This window comes from Sinohyriopsis cumingii, chromosome 7 (genome assembly GCF_028554795.1).
Source record: "Sinohyriopsis cumingii isolate HCF-2022 chromosome 7, ASM2855479v2, whole genome shotgun sequence".
NCBI lineage: Eukaryota > Metazoa > Mollusca > Bivalvia > Unionida > Unionidae > Sinohyriopsis > Sinohyriopsis cumingii.
The window spans coordinates 80,966,379-80,990,524 of NC_142967.1; the positions used below are offsets into that span (position 1 = coordinate 80,966,379).

At 34.7% G+C, this 24,146-nt stretch overlaps 1 protein-coding gene across 2 annotated transcripts in view; it reads right to left on the minus strand.

The window, feature by feature from the left end:
* LOC149795617 (uncharacterized) overlaps positions 1-24,146 on the minus strand; it is an 87,169-nt gene that overhangs the window by 44,942 nt on the left and 18,081 nt on the right. For both annotated transcript variants that reach the window (XM_089965443.1, XM_089965442.1), the window contains exons 2-3: positions 9,751-9,831; positions 604-679 (exon numbers count right to left, since the gene is read on the minus strand). In XM_089965443.1, coding sequence (XP_089821569.1) covers positions 604-679; positions 9,751-9,831 — 157 coding nt within the window. The remainder of the gene's footprint in view (positions 1-603; positions 680-9,750; positions 9,832-24,146) is intronic.

The following is a 24,146-nucleotide window of genomic DNA, read 5'->3' on the forward strand; positions in this document are numbered from 1 at the left end:
TACTTTCATGAAATATATGTATAATGACTGAATGTAGAAACGGTGAAAAATATATACTCTCATGAAATAGATGTATAATGACTGAATGTAGAAACAGTAAAAAGTATATCCTCCACCAGTAATCTAACTAGGCTATGGTCTTGCACAGAATTTTAAAACTGGCATAAAATCATTACCAATGACACCAATAACAGAGATCATTAGTGCAATGTTTCCTCCAAATTAAGACAAAACAAAAATCAGTGTCTCAAATCTTGCTTTCATCTGCTTCCCTTTGAGGAAATCAACATAAAACATTTGATTTTCATTTATATCTTCATAATATTTGTACTTCCCCCACTCCCTTCCTTGGAATGCAGAACAGGACAGAATTTACTTTGGTTCTCATATTTTTGTTTATGATGCTGTTGCTGGACTTCAAACTATAAAGATCATTTGTGTCAATTTCTGATGCATGTGATATTGTAAGGTAAAAGTTCCAATTTTAAGAAAACAAATTTAAGATGGAAATCTTGACATCAGTATGGATACAAAGGTTGACATGGATACAAAGGTTGGCATAGATACAAGGGTTATTTCCTTGACCTAATGATCAGATCTTACCAGGTAGAAATGGAATAATCCTCTTTCTTGGATCAAGTGATCCTGACTCCTCTGGAAACATATCCATAAGCTTACTCTGCAAATAAAAAAAACAACAACTGCTTATAATGTTATTTTTGGGCTAAATTATTTCAGGTGCTATGGTATTTATATAAGTTTTAGAAGAGAAGATATATTTGTGTACAAATTTTCTAAATTCTCCATAAATTTAATAACAGTATGTCAATGATAGAGGAGTAACTCTACAGTCTGCTGTTAGATTTAAAGGCAGAGATTTGGGGTTAACACATTAACCCCTGGAGGTTTTTGTCATTTTCGCCTGAAAATCGAGTAGGAAACACATTTTGAAAGTTATTTCTGAATAGATCCGAAAACACCAAATCCCTGGTGATCTTTCAATAACATACTGCCTAGTTGTGTTAGAAATAGCGTTTTTCATTGGCTATTTGACTCGCACATGAACAGAAGGGTAAAAGCTGGAGTTCTTTTCTTTTTTTTTTGTTGGTTAAACGGAGCCATTATTTTTGTATCGAGACCACTCTTTATTCCAAATGCCCATCTTATCTGACTTTTGGCAAAGGCTCATCTGTCTGTTTGCAGTTCATACCAGTTTGCCTTAGATCTGAGACCAAAAAGTCTAAAATCTGTACACAAAATCAGATTCCGACCACGGGCGAATTTTTGGCAGAAAAAAAGTCGGGTCCAAAACATGAGGTTTTTTAATCTGTATTTTATAGTGCAACTAGATATTCCAGATTATTTGGTATCATTGTAGAGCTGCATCTGTCTACCTTTCTATAATACCAACCACTTTAATGTATCTTGCATGACCATGACGCTACAGAGCTTGGCAGTAGGCTACTACCTCCTCCCATGTTAAGTCGTCGCTAGGGGTTAATGTGTTAATACTATGTTATCAGCAGCTATTCAAATGCTATGGTGTCAAGTTACAGTGCTGAGAAATTGAAACAAAGAAGTCAGTAGGACAGTTGGATGATGTGTTTGTAAAGCTAATTAAAATCAATTATAGCAAGTTTGCCTTAATACTTAAACATTAAAATTAGTGACCAGTTGAAAGGAAATTTGAATCTCTTTTAGTAGGTATAAAGTGCTTAAAATAGAGTTGGGTAGTTATAGTTTAATTTTGAATTAATTTGCTCATAAGGATAAAGTTTACAAGTAATTTCCTACTCAAACTAGTATTTTTGGAAATTCTAACATACAGTATCAGTGGGAAAAGATTGTGTATGGAGAGTACATATATAGCTATATTTTGGATTACATAATTTAGATTCTGTGCATTTTGATATGTAGATCATAGTTAGATAATGGGTCTGCACCTAACACAATCAGACCAGAAGTTTAGTGCTAGAAAAGGTCTTCAGGGAATGCTCTCTCTAAAGTCTGCTAGGATTGTTTAAAAAGCCAGGTCAAACATAGTGCAGTGTGCAGTGAACGTAGTAGGAATAACACACAAAGAAAAACAAGCGCTAGTGATAGATCTTATCCCTACCCCTGCAAGAGATGCCTTGAGATGTCTGGGACTTAGATTGGCCACGGGTTGGAGCTTACGAGCCCAAGTAAAAAGAACAATACTTCTGCTTATATGGGAAAAAGAAACAACATACAGAAAAGATACTTACAACTCAAACAGGCAAAATAGATACGGAAACAATAGATACTGTAATAGATATCCACAACCTGATTGAACGTTTCCATGTAGGCCAATACAGCAAAGACGGGACCCCCCTAGAAGAGTTAAGAACCCACAGCCTAAACTGCCAGTCAAATCTATACCACAAAGGCAACGAGAAAATAACAATGAGATGAGGGAAAGAATTACATCTATTCCACCTCCCCCACCAGTTCCACAAGTCGCCAGTAAATTGATACTGCCCCAAGTGAATCACCAGTCGTAAGTCACCTGAGGAAGCAGTAGAGCCCAAAAGCAGAGATTGGATCTGAGTCTGGCCCATACGAAGATGGCTGGAGCCCTGAAGAGCTGAATGAGTTTGAGCTCAAAAAAGTTCTAAAAAAACAAGCTGATGAAATTGGGACTGAATCACTCCTTCATGATAAAGACAAGGCCATCAAACATCTGATGGACCATAACATCATCTTTAATGCGAGAAACCATGAAATGCTCCCCAACATACCACTACCCAGCAAGGCATTCTTAAGGAAGGCCCGTAGAGCCATCCAAATGAGAGGGGTGCAATATACCAACTGTTTGGTCATGGTTGCTCACATGATTGCCCACCATCTTATATTTTTACATGACCTTCCAGACCCAAAATCCTGGTTACTTACTGTGAGTGGAAGATTCCAGCCCAGCAAGTGGAATTCCCGGCCCACTTAAAGCAACGGGTCATGTGCGAGTATGGGCATCCATCGGTGATATCCAGTGTGGAAACCGATTATATGCCTTGAGGTTTTCTATTTGGCTTGAAAACCATTTTGATAAAATCTCTATATTTACACTAACTTGATCCATTGGATTGCCACGTCAAAGCTTAAAAACCTTCTATGACCTGATAGTGACCAAACTTTTTAAATGTCGCTTAGACATATTAATTAAATAGGACAAATAGGGAAATGTTCTTATGTACACTAAGTACTAGAATTAGATAGAATTGATAAGAAGTAGGAAAATTTTACGACTTGTTGGATTTGATTTAACTGCACAGGTGGCTAACACATTATTGGTATTTTTTATTGTCCATTAGAAAAACTGGACTAAATTTAAAATAAGTACGAGCTGGTGTTTTGGGGAGTACACGACATCCATGGCTGGCTTTCTGAGTACCTTTCCTACTGACTAGCTTGGACATCGTACCATGATGAAATGTGGAACCATTTCCAACTATCAAAAAACCAGGTGTCCTAACGTGATGTCATTGCTACAGACCAATTGTAGCAGATGTTACACACTGCTTGGGTTGACACCTGGTGCGTTCAATCGCAAGTGAATTTCAATCCTTTTTATCATGAGTACGTGTTGGGTTCATTCCCACATTCAGGTCATTAGGGACTAATTAGTCCCATGATCTGATGGCCAAATTAATTAGTGTTCTTTGAACACAGAAATGCCTGGGGGATGAGGCGTTAATTCCTTCCCCCAGGAGTACTTAAACATCCAGCTGTGCTGGAATAAAGGTTGAACATGCCAAAACAGGTGAAATTAAAATTAATTCAGTTCAACAACAACAACAGTGCAAGTGGTCAGCATGAAGAACTAGAGGTAACAGAATTCCATTAAATGTAGAAAAGAAGAAACCCTCATGCTTGTCACTAATTCCCCATAGCTCAGTTACATCAAAAAGGCACTACAACAATGTTTTTCCTCCCTATTCCTATCAACACGTACTGTTTTATTCTGAAGATATGGCTTTCTTTATTTCCTTTCTTTAAATATACTGCTTTCTTTTCTTCCTTTCTTTAAACATACTGCTTTCTTTTCTTTCTTTGTTTAAAGATATGACTTTCTTATTTTTCTATTTTTAAAGATCCGTTTTTCTTTGCTTTATATTTTACATCATCTTTAGCAAAAGACAGAAACTTCACATCTAAATTTTATCTTTTCTTCATATATTTGTGGCATCACTGAAACTTTAATTTCCTCAGTCTTATGTTTTATTACATACATTTTGATTTCTTCAGTTTTATGTTTTATCACATGCATTTTGATTTCCTCAGTCTTATGTTTATTACATGCATTTTGATTTATTCAGTCTTATGTCTTATTAAATATTTTGATTTCCTCAGTCTTATGTTTTATTAAACATTTTGATTTCCTCAGTCTTATGTTTTATTAAACATTTTGATTTCCTAAGTCTTATGTTTTATTAAATGCATTTTGATTTCCTCAGTCTTATGTTTTATTACATGCATTTTGATTTCCTCAGTCTTATGTTTTATTACATGCATTTTGATTTCCTCAGTCTTGTTTTATTAAATATATTTTAATTTCCTTAGTCTTATGTTTTATTACATGCATTTTGATTTCCTCAGTCTTGTTTTATTAAATATATTTTGATTTATTTAGTCTTCTGTTTTATTACATGCATTTTGATTTCCTCAGTCTTATGTTTTATTACATGCATTTTGGTTTCCTCAGTCTTATGTTTTATTACATGCATTTTGATTTCCTCATTCTTATGTTTTATTACATGCATTTTGATTTCCTCAGTCTTGTTTTATTAAATATATTTTGATTCCCTCAGTCTTGTGTTTTATTACATGCATTTTGATTTCCTCATATTTTATTACATGCATTTTCATTTTCTCAGTCCTATGTTTTATTACATGCATTTTGATTTCCTCAGTCCTGTTTTATTACATACATTTTGATTTCTTCAGTCTCTTGTTTTATTAAACATTTTGATTTCCTCAGTCTTATTTTATAACATACATTTTGATTTCTTCAGACTTATGTTTTATTACATACATTTTGATTTCCTGTTTTATGTTGCATTACATACATTTTGATTTCCTCAGCCTTATGTTTTATTACATGCATTTTGATTTCCTCAGTCTTGTTTTATTAAATATATCTTGATTCCCTCAGTCTTGTGTTTTATTACATGCATTTTGATTTCCTCAGTCTTATGTTTTATTACATGCATTTTGATTTCCTCAGTCCTATCTTTTATTACATGCATTTTGATTTCCTCAGTCTTGTTTTATTACATGCATTTTGATTTCTTCAGACTTATGTTTTATTACATGCATTTTTATTACCTCAGTCTTATGTCTTATAGTCTTATATTGTATTACATTGATTTCCTCAGTCTTATGTTTTATTACATGCATTTTGATTTATTCAGACTTACGTTTTATTACATGCATTTTGACTTCTTCAGACTTATGTTTTATTACATGAATTTTGATTTCCTTAGTCATATTTTATTACATATATTTTATGGTTACATGAAGTACTGGTTGAAGAAGTGTCTAATGTATGTAAATGACAGGTAATACTTAAGTTATCTGGAGGCAAAAGTCTGTACCATTTCCACCTATAGCCTCTTTAGAACTAGAAAAAACTAGAATGCATTATACCTATATGTTTAATACTTTTTGAGAAAATCATGCATAAAATACACAGCACATTTCCATGCTGCCCAGTGCATTGTAGGAAGGCATTTACATTTGTAGAAATTAACTTTCAACCAGCACTATTTAGCCACTATTGTGCTGACATGTCATTATACACACGTCTGAGTGTAACATTTTACATGGTAGAGTTCAATATGTGGGTTAGACCATTGTTATTACTGGTAGTATCAGCACTTTATTTGCACTATATCACACCAAGGAAATGTAGGCTACATGACTTTCTCCAAGACATTGAGGCAGCCAACCTGTAATGGTATAAGCAGGTATGGAACCCATGATCCTTGGACTATGAGTTGGAACTCTAACAACTAAGCTCCCATGCCTCCCTGCTTGAGCACAAAAAGGTACAGCCATACTGATATGTATGGTACATCAGCTGACTGTCTAGGGTGAGATCATAATTGTTGTCTGCACATACTTAAAAGATAGTTGCCTTCTGATTGGTAATTAAGTATAGACAGGCCAAAGTATTGTACATGTTAATATTTTCTTGATGCTTAATCACATGAATGATCATTTGCTGTATATCTTACAACAAAGGTCATAACTAATGACTAATACAGTCATATGGGTATTTTTCATATCCATGTGCCAATGACAATATGAACAACTTTATTCAAAAAGTCAAAGAAAATCACTTCTTGCTTAACAAAGGAAAAAAGCATGGAAATCTATGACAAATATCAGTGTCAACTGTTGGTTTTAGAGCGATGTCCTCTATTTAATTAGAAGTGTGCTTCTTAAACTGTATGTCATGGACATGTGTATACTATATAAACTTAAGATGTGTTTTTCCTGAGCAGTTTCACTGTACAGGTGTAATAAGAGGTGTAGCAAGAGACCAAAGAAGGTCAGAGACAGCTTAATTGAAATCTGCTATCAGCCAAGTGATAATTTGGGAGTAGTATTAAGAAATCAGCAAACTTTTCAGTGCTCTGATGAACATTTGTTGTAAAACTTAATCTACCAATTTGTGTACATGTTTTTTATGTTTTGGTAACCTATGAAGAGGCGAAATGTAGCAAAATTTGATACAAACTTAGACTGTCCAGAAGGCTTTCAGGTTGTATGATGCATGCTACATCTACAAGACAGATCCCTGAAGAAATAGGATCACTTTCTGGAAGGGCAATAATTCTGCAGTATGCCTCCTTTTAAAAAACAGGGGGATAAAATGAGCTTGACAGATGTGATTAGAGAAGTCATTTGATCTGCTGGATCAGCTGAGTGCCAGCCTGCCATCATGAACTGCTGCCAGATCAGCTGAGTGCCAGCCTGCCATCATGAACTGCTGCCAGATCAGCTGAGTACCAGCCTGCCATCATGAACTGCTGCCAGATCATCTAAGTGCCAGCCTGCCATCATGAACTGCTGCCAGATCATGAGTGCCAGCCTGCCATCATGAACTGCTGTCAGATCATCTGAGTGCCAGCCTGCCATCATGAACTGCTGTCAGATCATCTGAGTGCCAGCCTGCCATCATGAACTGCTGCCAGATCATCTGAATGCCAGCCTGCCATCATGAACTGAATGTCAGATCAGCTGAGTACCAGCCTGCCATCATGAACTGCTGCCAGATCAGCTGAGTGCCAGCCTGCCATCATGAACTGCTGCCAGATCATCTGAGTGCCAGCCTGCCATCATGAACTGCTGTCAGATCAGCTGAGTACCAGCCTGCCATCATGAACTGCTGCCAGATGAGTTTCACAAGATGTCATAATCACTTCATCTCATTGAAAAATATAACATAAATACATATTCTTTCTCTGCTCAGTCAAAACCAGGACATCATGTGCAGTTTAAACCTTAGCAAAAAAATAAGAAAAGAAATTGTGCATGGTACATTGTCTGCAAATGTATTTTTTTTGCAAACAGCAGTCATATGCTACAACGAAGTAGTCACTCATAGTAACCAAATCTCCAATCCAAAAAATTTTGAAATGAACTATTTCAAACTGGAAAAAAATAATTCTGAAAAGTTATGGCATTAGTACATTTGTGTTCCATGGCAACAGCACAAGGGTTGCACCAACACATGCTGTGACAACTAAAATTGTACAATTAGGAACAGTCATCTGGATGGGCTAGTCATAGCTCTTACAAACAGTTTAAAGGGAAACCTATTTCAGATGGATGTGACTTTAACACAAAACGTTTATTTGCATTATAAACTTCATCCTGCTTCTTAAGTATTCATAATTTTTATCATACATACAGTAGTTAAAATTCTTTTTTAGTTTGTTAGTTTTTTTTTGGTTTCATAGTTTATAAAATTGATCACATCTCTTTCATGATATCATGAGGTACATATGGGTGGTATGGATACATAAGTAACTTAGTGATCACATGCCTGCCCATACTGATACACAACCACCTCAAATATATTCATGCTTGCATTTCTGTGTTTCAAAGACATGACAAGTGTTGTCTCGTCTCATCAATAAGACATTTATGGCTCTCATGGAAGTACATACAAGCACTGACTTGGTATGTTCAATTTCATTTTTAAATATGGTTTTCATACCATGCCTTTCCCATAATTTGGTCAAATTATGTGAAGACAATATGATAAGTCATTTTAAAGGATCTAAAATTGGCCCCTGCATATATTTTTACCCCTTATCCACTTTGGCAAAGGTTTTGGAGGTGGCTGGGCCAAAGTGGTTAAACACTGGGATACAGATTTTACAGACACTCTAGACTGCCACAGAAGGCTGGTGGATGCTGGAGAAATCACCAGTGATAATATATGAGAGAGAAGCATTTTTATTTCAGTTACAACTTGCATCAGGCATCTGTTAGAATCTGAGGAAGTATTTAACATTTAATTTAACACCATTTTCAATTCTTGCTGCTGTCACATTGTAAGACTTTGTTCATGCACTAATATTTATCATCAAGCACACCAACAGTATATTTCAATTTTCTCCATTTTTATTCTTTGCAATCATTTCTCTTTAAGGGATGACATTATTACAAAGAGAGAAAATAAAATAAACATTACAAACTAGCTTCACATATGTTACTGTGAAGTCACCATTTTTCGATCAGTAGCAATTTCTTTGGACTACATGGCTGTTACAAGCCACATATTAAACAACTGAAATATTTCCCCAATCCAGCAAATAAGTACCAATGAAAAAGTCATTTTTCATAAAACCAGTAAAACTGATATTAATGCAAATACATGAATTCAAAATAGTCATTTTTATTCACAGATACTCTGATACAGTCAATAAATCTATTTTGTTCTCCACAGATACTAAAGCACAGTCAATAAATCCTGTCTATTTTTTCTCCACCAGATACTATCATACAGTCAATAAATCCTGTTTTTTTCTTCACCGGATTCAGTCAATAAATCCTGTCTATTTTTTCTCCACCAGATACTATCATACAGTCAATAAATCCTGTTTTTTTCTTCACCGGATTCAGTCAATAAATCCTGTCTATTTTTTCTCCACCAGATACTATCTTACAGTCAATAAATTCTGTTTTATTCTTTACATCTTCAGTCAATAAATCCTGTCTTATTTTTTTCTCCACCAGATACTATCATAGAGTCAATAAATCCTATTTCTTCTCCAGATACTGTCATACAGTCAATAAATCCTATTTCTTCTCCAGATACTGTCATACAGTCAAAAATTCCTGTCTATTTCTTCTCCAGATAATGTCATACAGTCAATAATTCCTAATTTTTTCTCCTGAGATATGATGGTACAAATCCTATTTTTTCTCTAAAGATACTAAGAGTCATGATTATATTATATATGGTTGTAAACTTTTTTAAATATATGGAGTCCTGTTAATAAATATTTCTATAAATAATGTTTCATTAACATGGAAATTTCAGAGCACATGCAACGGATTCTGCCTTGCAGCATCTTGCAAAAGCAACAATTTGTTTAGTTTAGATTTGACTGAATAAAAAGTGAAACACATACCTTTAATTTCCTGCAGTGCTCCATTTCTAAGTGAAAAATAAATAAGACTATTTAGTAACTTCTTTTCAGTATTTCAACCCACCTGAAAGTCGAAGAAGCGGCTGTATCGGCGGTAAATGACATTGGTAGATTTATCAGACCAGGTGACGTAGATAACATACACCTGCAAGATACAAAATGTAATATCACCTGTAAATATACCTGCAATTTGATGTAAAAATGTGTATTATCTATCACTAATCAATACTAACCCATGTTAAATGACAAAATTGACACCCAATAAACTTTTACATTTTAACCTGATGAACTTTTCTTGCACATGTATAATACATCAGATGAAAATTCAAGGTAAGTTATATACATATTTCAAATCTGTTCAGTTACTTGTAAAAGAAATTTCTAAATACATTTAATTATGCCTTGACAATTTTATTATATCTTTTTTAACAAATATACAATCTGGAAATATAAGTGACTCTAACCAAGTTTGAAAAATGTGTAGCCCAATACTGGAGCCATGAATGACTTGTCCAATAATATCCTCATTATATGAAATAATATAAATAATAATAATGATGACAACTTTATTTAAAGAAGCTCGTTTGGTCAACTGACCAATCTTCCAAGAGGCCTTCTATATATATATATGCAATAAACTGACAACAAACAGTGCAAAACTAGTATCTAGCTAGCCTGAGTGCTTTCAACTCTTTAATGAGTCTTTTTCAAAGGCAAATACAAAACATAGACAAGACAAACAAATAACACAGAAAAACGGTTATGTTTGCTAAACTTTACATGGCTGTTTCTACAGTAATTCAACCTTCTAACTCTATTATGTGTCAACTAGTTTATTTCAGCTTGTTGCTGATACTAGAAAATATTTGCACTGACCTAGAAATTGATGAGCCATAACGACATCTGTTATATTATATAAATCTATGTAAGTGCAGAATATATCCCAGATATTTGATTGTTATAGTAGTCATAGGCTATTAAGCAAATTTAGAGAATTATTTAAAAGAAAATGTGTTGGCTGCAAAAGATAATTTTATTTGTGCACGGTTGTCTTTTTCTAGTCTTCTTGGTTTCAATGTTCTAAGGTGGCATATCCAGTAAGATTCCTTTTCTTTCCTGGTTTGGGGACTCCAGCTGGGGTACTGAAAGTGTAGCCAGGGGAGAAGTGTTCTGCGACTGGGCCCTTGTACAGCTTCTTTGTCATCCAATCAGATCTATGAAGGTTGATTCTTTTGTGTAGCTTTTCAGTTTCTCCGACATATTGAATGCAACAGATCTTATATGTGATGAGATAAATTACATTCTCATTTTGCACATTTTGTTTAAACCATGTATGTTTAATTATTCTGTAGTCACTGTGGTAGAAAATGTCTATCATATGTTGACAGGTTTGCACCTTTTATCGCCACAGGGGCCAGATTGACTAGGGTGGTCTTGATTAGTGATTGGCGTTAGAGAGTTACAATAGGAATAGTGTTTTGGATTTTTAATGTAGCTTTAACAATCTGAGTCATATCGCTACAATGTCTGCAGTTTATAGTGATATCCAGCAATGGGGCATCCTGCTGTAGACATGCAGCATGATGTCTCACCCAGTCACATTATCCTGACACTAGGCCACTCAGAACTAACACTAACCTCTTAATGCTGAGCGCTAAGTGAGGCAGCTGCATGTACGATTTTTACAAGTCTTTGGTATGACTCGGCTGGGGTCCACCTCAGATGCAAGATGCCTCTTGCATCTGAGGTGGACACTCTAACCACTAGGCCATCAGTGTGGTCACAAATGGAATAGATTTAACCCATTAACCCATAGAGGTGTTTGTCGTTTTCGCCTGAAATTCGAGTAGGAAACACATTTTGAAAGCTATTTCTGAATACATCCTAATACATCAACTTCCCGATGATTTTCCAATAACCTCATGCCTAGTTGTGCTAGAAACATCATTTTTCATTGGCTATTTGGCTCGCGCATGAGCAGAAGGGTAAAAGTTGTATCATTATTTGTTTTGCTTAAAAATTATTATTTTCATATCGAGACCACTCTTTATTCCAAATGCCCATCTTATCTTACTTTTGCAAAGGTTCATCTGTCTATTTGCAGTTCATACCGGTCTGCCTTAGATCTGAGACCAAAAAGTCTAAAATCGGGACACAAAATTGGATTCCGACATTGGCGAAATTTGGGTGAAACTAAATCAGGTCCAAAAAGTGAGGTTTTTCTCTCTGTATTTTGTAGTGCAACTAGAACTTCCAGATTATTTGGTATCAATGTAGAGCTACATCTGTCTACCTTTTTATAATACCACCCATTTTAGTGTATCATACATGACCTTGATGCTACAGGGTTAAGCAGTAGGCTACGAACTCCTGCCACATTAACTTCTCACCAGGGGTTAATGTGTTAACAGGTAAAACACACAAGTACATGAATTAGTTAGCCTCTAAAAACAGGTAAAAACACACAAGTATATGAATTAGTTAGCCTCTAAAAACAGGTGAAATTCAGTGTAAAAGTTATCAGGTGATAACACTGACAAGATGTTCATGACAAAGTGGGCAATCTGCCAATGCACTATTAATAAGAACAATTGTTACATTTCATACAAGACAAAAAAAAAAAAATTTAATGTATCCTTGATAGGAAATGCAGAATGATCTTTTATAATGTACTCTAGTTGTAACACTGCATGACCCCCATATTCACTTTATAAAGCCAACTTAATCTGTACTCTAGTTTTAACATTCCATGACCCCTATATTCACTTTATAAAGTCAACTTAATCTGTACTCTAGTTGTAACATTCCATGACCCCTATATTCACTTTATAAAGCCAACTTAATCTGTACTCTAGTTGTAACATTCCATGACCCCTATATTCACTTTATAAAGCCAACTTAATCTGTACTCTAGTTGTAACATTTCATGACCCCTATATTCACTTTATAAAGCCATCTTAATCTGTACTCTAGTTGTAACATTCCATGACCCCTATATTCACTTTATAAAGTCAACTTAATCTGTACTCTAGTTGTAACATTCCATGACCCCCATATTCACTTTATAAAGCCAACTTAATCTGTACTCTAGTTGTAACATTCCATGACCCCCATATTCACTTTATAAAGTCAACCTAATCTGTACTCTAGTTGTAACATTCCATGACTCCCATATTCACTTTATAAAGCCAACTTAATCTGTACTCTAGTTGTAACATTCCATGACCCCCATATTCACTTTATAAAGTCAACCTAATCTGTACTCTAGTTGTAACATTCCATGACTCCCATATTCACTTTATAAAGCCAACTTAATCTGTACTCTAGTTGTAACATTGCATGACCCCCATATTCACTTTATAAAGCCAACTTAATCTGTACTCTAGTTGTAACATTCCATGACCCCTATATTCACTTTATAAAGCCAACTTAATCTGTACTCTAGTTGTAACATTCCATGACCCCTATATTCACTTTATAAAGTCAACATAATCTGTACTCTAGTTGTAACATTGCATGACCCCCATATTCACTTTATAAAGTCAACTTAATCTGTACTCTAGTTGTAACATTCCATGACTCCCATATTCACTTTATAAAGCCAACTTAATCTGTACTCTAGTTGTAACATTTCATGACCCCCATATTCACTTTATAAAGCCAACTTAATCTGTACTCTAGTTGTAACATTCCATGACTCCCATATTCACTTTATAAAGTCAACTTAATCTGTACTCTAGTTGTAACATTTCATGACCCCTATAATCACTTTATAAAGCCAACTTAATCTGTACTCTAGTTGTAACATTCCATGACCCCTATATTCACTTTATAAAGTCAACATAATCTGTACTCTAGTTGTAACATTCCATGACCCCTATATTCACTTCATAAAGTCAACTTAATCTGTACTCTAGTTGTAACATTCCATGACCCCCATATTCACTTTATAAAGTCAACTTAATCTGTACTCTAGTTGTAACATTCCATGACTCCCATATTCACTTTATAAAGTCAACCTAATCTGTACTCTAGTTGTAACATTCCATGACTCCCATATTCACTTTATAAAGCCAACTTAATCTGTACTCTAGTTGTAACATTTCATGATCCCTACATTCATTTTATAAAGCCAACTTAATCTGTACTCTAGTTGTAACATTCCATGACTCCCATATTCACTTTATAAAGCCAACTTAATCTGTACTCTAGTTGTAACATTGCATGACCCCCATATTCACTTTATAAAGCCAACTTAATCTGTACTCTAGTTGTAACATTGCATGACCCCCATATTCACTTTATAAAGTCAACTTAATCTGTACTCTAGTTGTAACATTGCATGACCCCCATATTCACTTTATAAAGTCAACATAATCTGTACTCTAGTTGTAACATTGCATGACCCCCATATTCACTTTATAAAGTCAACTTAATCTGTACTCTAGTTGTAACATTCCATGACTCCCATATTCACTTTATAAAGTCAACTTAATCTGTACTCTAGTTGTAACATTTCATGACCCCTACATTAACTTTATAAAGCCAACTTAATCTGTACTCTAGTTGTAACATTGCATGACCCCTACATTCACTTTATAAAGCCAACTTAATCTGTACTCTAGTTGTAACATTGCATGACCCCTACATTCACTTTATAAAGTCAACTTAATCTGTACTCTAGTTGTAACATTTCATGACCCCCATATTCACTTTATAAAGCCAACTTAATCTGTACTCTAGTTGTAACATTTCATGACCCCCATATTCACTTTATAAAGCCAACTTAATCTGTACTCTAGTTGTAACATTTCATGACCCCTATATTCACTTTATAAAGCCAACTTAATCTGTACTCTAGTTGTAACATTCCATGACCCCTATATTCACTTTATAAAGTCAACCTAATCTGTACTCTAGTTGTAACATTCCATGACTCCCATATTCACTTTATAAAGCCAACTTAATCTGTACTCTAGTTGTAACATTGCATGACCCCCATATTCACTTTATAAAGCCAACTTAATCTGTACTCTAGTTGTAACATTTCATGACCCCTATAATCACTTTATAAAGCCAACTTAATCTGTACTCTAGTTGTAACATTCCATGACCCCTATATTCACTTTATAAAGTCAACATAATCTGTACTCTAGTTGTAACATTCCATGACCCCTATATTCACTTCATAAAGTCAACTTAATCTGTACTCTAGTTGTAACATTCCATGACCCCCATATTCACTTTATAAAGTCAACTTAATCTGTACTCTAGTTGTAACATTCCATGACTCCCATATTCACTTTATAAAGCCAACCTAATCTGTACTCTAGTTGTAACATTCCATGACTCCCATATTCACTTTATAAAGCCAACTTAATCTGTACTCTAGTTGTAACATTTCATGACCCCTACATTCATTTTATAAAGCCAACTTAATCTGTACTCTAGTTGTAACATTCCATGACTCCCATATTCACTTTATAAAGCCAACTTAATCTGTACTCTAGTTGTAACATTGCATGACCCCCATATTCACTTTATAAAGCCAACTTAATCTGTACTCTAGTTGTAACATTGCATGACCCCCATATTCACTTTATAAAGTCAACTTAATCTGTACTCTAGTTGTAACATTGCATGACCCCCATATTCACTTTATAAAGTCAACATAATCTGTACACTAGTTGTAACATTGCATGACCCCTATATTCACTTTATAAAGTCAACATAATCTGTACTCTAGTTGTAACATTGCATGACCCCCATATTCACTTTATAAAGTCAACTTAATCTGTACTCTAGTTGTAACATTCCATGACTCCCATATTCACTTTATACAGTCAACTTAATCTGTACTCTAGTTGTAACATTTCATGACCCCTACATTAACTTTATAAAGCCAACTTAATCTGTACTCTAGTTGTAACATTGCATGACCCCTACATTCACTTTATAAAGTCAACTTAATCTGTACTCTAGTTGTAACATTTCATGACCCCCATATTCACTTTATAAAGCCAACTTAATCTGTACTCTAGTTGTAACATTTCATGACCCCTATATTCACTTTATAAAGCCAACTTAATCTGTACTCTAGTTGTAACATTCCATGACCCCTATATTCACTTTATAAAGTCAACCTAATCTGTACTCTAGTTGTAACATTCCATGACTCCCATATTCACTTTATAAAGCCAACGTAATCTGTACTCTAGTTGTAACATTCCATGACCCCCATATTCACTTTATAAAGCCAACTTAATCTGTACTCTAGTTGTAACATTCCATGACCCCTATATTCACTTTATAAAGCCAACTTAATCTGTACTCTAGTTGTAACATTGCATGACCCCTATATTCACCTTATAAAGCCAACTTAATCTGTACTCTAGTTGTAACATTGCATGACCCCTATATTCACTTTATAAAGCCAACTTAATCTGTACTCTAGTTGTAACATTTCATGACCTCCATATTCACTTTATAAAGCCAACTTAATCTGTACTCTAGTTGTAACATTCCATGACCCCTATATTCACTTTATAAAGTCAACATAATCTGTACTCTAGTTGTAACATTCCATGACCCCCATATTCACTTTATAAAGCCAACTTAATCTGTACTCTAGTTGTAACACTGCATGACCCCTATATTCACTTTATAAAGTCAACCTAATCTGTACTCTAGTTGTAACATTCCATGACCCCTATATTCACTTTATAAAGTCAACATAATCTGTACTCTAGTTGTAACATTGCATGACCCCCATAGTCACTTTATAAAGTCAACTTAATCTGTACTCTAGTTGTAACATTCCATGACCCCCATATTCACTTTATAAAGCCAACTTAATCTGTACTCTAGTTGTAACACTGCATGACCCCTATATTCACTTTATAAAGTCAACCTAATCTGTACTCTAGTTGTAACATTCCATGACCCCTATATTCACTTTATAAAGTCAACATAATCTGTACTCTAGTTGTAACATTGCATGACCCCCATAGTCACTTTATAAAGTCAACTTAATCTGTACTCTAGTTGTAACATTTGATGACCCCTATAATCACTTTATAAAGCCAACTTAATCTGTACTCTAGTTGTAACATTGCATGACCCCCATAGTCACTTTATAAAGCCAACTTAATCTGTACTCTAGTTGTAACATTGCATGACCCCTATATTCACTTTATAAAGTCAACATAATCTGTACTCTAGTTGTAACATTCCATGACCCCTATATTCACTTTATAAAGCCAACTTAATCTGTACTCTAGTTGTAACATTTCATGACCCCTATTATTCACTTTATAAAGTCAACATAATCTGTACTCTAGTTGTAACATTGCATGACCCCTATAATCACTTTATAAAGCCAACTTAATCTGTACTCTAGTTGTAACATTCCATGACCCCTATATTCACTTTATAAAGCCAACTTAATCTGTACTCTAGTTGTAACATTTCATGACCCCTATATTCATTTTATAAAGTCAACTTAATCTGTACTCTAGTTGCAACATTCCATGACCTCCATATTCACTTTATAAAGCCAACTTAATAAGCTAATACAATGTACTGTTGGTACTGCACTGATAGCTGATAGTATCAACATGTGGATTGGGAATATCATCATTTTTTTACATAATAAAACTTTTTTGTGGTAACTTGCCTATGGCAGATCAAACTTGTTAATACAAAATGCTGACAATATTATGTAGACATGTATTTTAAATAAAATTCCAACAGTGTGCATCTGAGACTTGAAGCACTAGTGAAGCCAAAACAAATGGTGTGTGTGTGTGTGTGTGTGTGTGTGAGAGAGAGAGAGAGAGAGAGAGAGAGAGAGATTTTGTAAAGTAACTTTAACAATTTTAGTCTCATTTTTATGACGTCTGCCTGTGACGTAGTTGACATACACTTAACATCCAAATGTAACAGCTGAATGTGTGAACAAAATCTGCATTAGTATTACGCTTACTGATGCTAGTAACTGTGGACACATTAGATGACAGATCGGCATCACTTGTAAAAAAAAATGAAAGGCCAACTTGCCAAAATGCTTCCTGTCATATTTGATCAAATTGTTCAGTGTTTAGCTGCTCAGCACTAGTTGTATAAATTTCAAAGACCTTCAGGATGCTGGCAAATTGAAACAAACTCTTTACAACTTCTTTCTGAGAAGTTCTTTGAAGTTTTTAACAAAGTTTTTTAAAATTTCTAACAAATTGTGATGAAAATGCTAATTTTGTAATTTATGTGCATTATTGATGCACAAATGAACAAATACTTTAGTCAAATTCTCTTCAATGGTTTTCAAGAAGTTATTTTTAATGGAGGTCATATTTGTTGTCAAATCAGTACAATTTGAATTTGGAGAGATTTCATGATACAATATACATGTATTTTCTGTCAAATCCTGTTTTACAATTTTTGAAAAAGTTATAAAATAAATGAAAATATAAAAATTCCGACACTTAAGGAATCAAATCAAGAATTTATTGATCTTTTCATCGAAAACGCATTGCTAAAATAATAGAAATTACACTACAAAATAGGACTGATCCAGGGGTCAAAATGGTCTGTACAGAAAAAGGCATTGTTTATGATGCCATCAAAGCAGTCTGCAGATAGACAACATGCTGGGGACAGTCATTCAGCATTTGCTAAATGAAAACCCGATGAAATAGTGCTTGTTTTGTAAGCATGGTGTGAAGGTGCTGTTTCAGTTTTAAATAATGTTTATGTTAACCTTTCTTGTAAAGCAAAGAAAACTACAATAAAAGAGTGAGGGCAGATAGAACTGAGACTCTAAATCTTCAAGATAAGAAAAAGAATTTCAATAAATATGAAACCAGAGTTTTGTATTCATAGCTCTGCTTTGAAAATAAAAATCAATGCATTATGAAAATAATTTCACCAAGCATATTTAATAACTTACATGTATGGTTGCCTAAATCACATGGAAATATTTCATGTATCCCATGTGTAAGATGTGTGATTGTGGGATTTGCAGTAAATTTTGAAAGATTGTGTCAAAATATTCACAGAATATATTAGAACTGTGTATATTTTTAGGCACTACCTTTATCATATGTTTTAAGCCCTACATTTACATCTTCATAACATGCTTCTCATATTTAGATGATTTCCCTGCTTTCCTATATGGAGGGGAATGCCCCACTTAAGTTTTCAGTTCAGGAATTATACGACACATTGTTCTCAAGACACTGGATAGATATATTAGGTATGAAAACAGTATTAACATCATCAACTTGATATATAAAACAGTATTAACATAATTAACTTGATATATGAAAACATAGTTAACATCATTAACTCATTCGGCCCCAGAGGTTTTTGTCGTTTTCGCCTGAAATGTGCGTAGGAAAGATACTTGGGTGGCTATTTCTGAATACATTGTAATACATCGGCTTTCAACCGATTTTCCATGAGACAAATGCCTAGTTGTATTAGAAACATCATTTTCCATTGGTTATTTTGCTTGCACATGAGCAGAAGGATAAAAGTTATAGTTCTTTTTTTTTTGCTTAATGGACCCATCATTTTCGTATGGAGACCACAATTTATTCCAAATGTCCACCTTATCCTAGCTTTTGCAAATAATCACCTGTCTGTGTGCAGTTAAGACCGGTCTGCCTTATATCTGAGGCCAAAAGGTCTAAAATCCAGACACAAAGTCGCATTCCGACCTCGAGAGAATTTTGGGTGAGAAAAAAAACGGGTCCATAAAATTAGGTTTTTCCCTCTGTATTTTGTAGTGCAACTAGAACTTCCAGATTATTTGGTACCATTTTAGAGCTATATCTGTCTGCTTTTTTTTAATACCACCCACTTTGGTGTATCTTAAATGACCTAGATGCTGCAGAGCTCAGAAATAGGGTACAGCCTCATCACACCTACAGACAGGATCAGGGCCGAATCGGTTAACTTGATATATGAAAACATAATTAACATCATTAACCTGATATATGAAAACATAATTAACATCATTAACTTGATATATGAAAACAGCATTAACATCATTAACTTGATATATGAAAACATAATTAACATCATTAACTTGATATATGAAAACAGTATTAACACCATTAACTTGATATATGAAAACAGTATTAACATCATTAACTTGATATATAAAATAGCATTAACATCATTAACTTGATATATGAAAACATAATTAACATCATTAACTTGACATGAAAACAGTTAAGATCATTAACTTGATATATGAAAACAGCATTAACATCATTAACTTGATATATAAAATAACTTGATATTTAAAAAAGTACTAACATCATTAACTTGATATATGAAAACAATATTAACAACATTAACTTGATATAAGAAAACAATATTAACATGATTAACTTGATATATGAAAACATAATTAACATCATTTACTTGATATTTAGAACAGCATTAACATCATTAACTTGATATATAAAATAACTTGATATTTAAAAAAATACTAACATCATTAACTTAATATATGAAAACAGCATTAACATCATTAACTTGATATATGAAAACAATATTAACATCATTAACTTGATATATAAAAATATCTTCATACTGATGAATGGTTAGCAAATATAGGCTTTCCAGTATCATCATGGATGTAAAAGCACTATTCCACTATATTTTCTGTCATATCTTGACATTACTGTTTTATTTCATTAGCAGTAAATTACTAATAGTCTCTACTAATACTTTGAACAGTCTGTCTTCTTCTCTTCCATTATCTTTTCGCAATAAACATGTTTCACCAGCTTTACATTTAGTAAAGCTAAACTGACATTAACCTAAAAGGCCACCATTATCTTGTACCCATGAGTATTGCCTGATGTTTACTGTGCAATATTTCTGATAACGGTCATGGAGACAAGGTATTAAATTATAGCTGTATGATATGACTACCATGCTTCTTGGTGCAATACAAATACAGTGAAACCTGCCTTATACGACACTTAATATATTCAAACATCTGCAGATGTTGTTGTTGTTGTTCTAGGGTTTAACGCCATTTTTCAGCACTCGATAGGCTATACATGGCGGCCAGTATTAATGGTGGATGAAGAATCCAGGAAATCCCTGGAAAGAACCACCGACCCTCGAGAAGCTACTGGCAAGCTTTCTCACATACCCACATTGGCCGAATCCGAGACTCGAACCTATGCAGACAGAGGTGAGATGGCAGTGATCCGTAACTGAGAGCGCTTTAGACCACTCGGCCACTCGGGTACCCATCTGCAGATGTTACAAAAGAATCTCATGAATCCATGTAAGCATTGAGAATCAGCTAAGATGTACACTTCATAAGAAGAAATGTGTTTTGTGGAAAGTCTGCCCTGTGGGTATAATGTTTCCCCTGATTCACAACATGGAAAATGTTGAGATCCCCAGCCAATAACCCTATATGGCTCTGAAAGACATGAGACAGAACCAGACATACCAGTATACCTAGAACAGTTGAGACATGAGACAGAACTAGACATACCAGTATACCTAGGACAGTTGAGACATGAGACAGAACCAGACATACCAGTATACCTAGGACAGTTGAGACATGAGACAGAACCAGACATACCAGTATACCTAGGACAGTTGAGACATGAGACAGAACCAGACATACCAGTATACCTAGGACAGCTGAGACATGAGACAGAACCAGACATACCAGTATACCTAGGACAGTTGAGACATGAGACAGAACCAGACATACCAGTATACCTAGGACAGTTGAGACATGAGACAGAACCAGACATACCAGTATACCTAGGACAGTTGAGACATGAGACAGAAACAGACATACCAGTATACCTAGGACAGTTGAGACATGAGACAGAACCAGACATACCCGTATACCTAGAACAGTTGAGACATGAGACAGAACCAGACATACCCGTATACCTAGAACAGTTGAGACATGAGACAGAACCAGACATACCCGTATACCTAGAACAGTTGAGACATGAGACAGAACCAGACATACCCGTATACCTAGAACAGTTGAGACATGAGACAGAACCAGACATACCCATATACCTAGAACAGTTGAGACATGAGACAGAACCAGACATACCAGTATACCTAGAACAGTTGAGACATGAGACAGAACCAGACATACCCGTATACCTAGAACAGTTGAGACATGAGACAGAACCAGACATACCATTATACCTAGAACAGTTGAGACATGAGACAGAACCAGACATACCAGTATATCTAGAACAGTTGAGACATACCAGTATACCTAGAACAGTTGAGACATGAGACAGAACCAGACATACCAGTATATCTAGAACAGTTGAGACATGAGACAGAACCAGACATACCATTATACCTAGAACAGTTGAGACATGAGACAGAACTAGACATACCAGTATATCTAGAACAGTTGAGACATGAGACAGAACTAGACATACCAGTATACCTAGAACAGTTGAGACATGAGACAGAACCAGACATACCAGTATACCTAGAACAGTTGAGACATGAGACAGAACTAGACATACCAGTATACCTAGAACAGTTGAGACATGAGACAGAACCAGACATACCAGTATATCTAGAACAGTTGAGACATGAGACAGAACTAGACATACCAGTATACCTAGAACAGTTGAGACATGAGACAGAACTAGACATACCAGTATACCTAGATCAGTTGAGACATGAGACAGAACTAGACATACCAGTATACCTAGAACAGTTGAGACATGAGACAGAACCAGACATACCAGTATATCTAGAACAGTTGAGACATGAGACAGAACTAGACATACCAGTGTACCTAGAACAGTTGAGACATGAGACAGAACTAGACATACCAGTGTACCTAGAACAGTTGAGGTATAAACCTTCTAACCGTATAATGGTTGAAGGACCTGAGAACAAACTCAGACACATTTTCATTACTGACCCTGAGGAACAGGTATGATGTGATGTGGATTGTTAACGTAGCTTTAAAAAAATTTCAGTCATATTGCTATGATGTCTGCAGTGTGGCAGTTTATAGTTATGTCTAGCACTGTGGCATCATGCCGCAGACATGTAGCATGATGCCCCCACCCCCAAGTCACATTAATCGACATCCCGTTATTTAAGTACTAAAATATTTTACTCAACCGGCCATTATAGAAATATAAAAGCTGATGATGTTAACAACCTAAATATTGTTGTGCTAAAAGTAATTACAAACTAAGCTCAGTCTGCTCCTCTGAGAAATGTTTATTAGCACTGGAGGCTTATAGTGAAAAATGTTTTGATGATCAAAACAAATGATGAAAACGTGTAGTAAGAAGTATTGATTCCAATAAATAAACATTAAAGAAAAACCATGGTAAGCCCTGAATCAGCAAATGGATAAGTGACTGGAAAATTCACTTCACTGCTTGAAATTATTCTGGAGTGTTAAGATGTGTCTGAGAAGCAAGGTTGTAGGAATGCAGGCCATTGAAAAATATACAAGTCCGTAACAATTTAAAGTCCAATCTTTACTGGTGTAAATTTCAGTCATTTTATGTTCAACAAAGAAATAATGACTACCTCAGCATGTTGCTAATATTGTATCACAAATATATCACTTCACAAGACCTTTACCATTCAGTGCCCCAAAACATTTTTGAACGATTTTCTATCCTTGTCATTTGCACAAGCAAGATTAGCATTCTGCCAACCATAATTATAACACTTCATTACAAGAAAAGGATTAGGAGATGAGTTTCTTTTTTCAAATTAAAGTTCATAGTAATGACACTGACAAGTAAACATTCTTTCATACTTGCAAACAAAAGACTCAACAGTCAAAAGGTGTCAAATACCCCGTGACCAAAGAACCAAAGCTGGCATGAGACTTGTGACTAAAAAGGTGTAGGTCTGAACCCACTAATAGATCTACATGTCTCAGCTACCATAGTATGTCCTTGTTCAAGGCACTAAGTTCAAATTACCTTGACACTAAATAATCACACTATGCTGCTGTACTATAAAACACTCAACAAACTTAATACAATAACCTCCCAGCTCTCAGGTCAGGTACACTTGGGAATAAGGTAAACAGTGTAAAGATATTCATAGGCAATTACTTCTAAATATATAACTTCGAATACAATATAAAACATTGATGTAACAGGAAATGAATATGTAATGTAAGTAAATGAAATTGTTTGGAAACTTAAAGAATTAGACTGATTACAATGATTACTGATAAGAATTAAATATAGTTATGACTGTTGTCGACTTACAAAAGTCTCTATCACATGCCTGAAGTCATATAATTGCACAATACATGAAAAACAAAAATTATCAATAATAATAATAATAATACTAATAATAATACTTTATGTAAAGCAGGGACACAGACAGGGTAGGACAACTAGGGCAAAAATTCAGGGGCCCAAAATGGTCCAGGGGCTCACCAGAGAAGAGAAA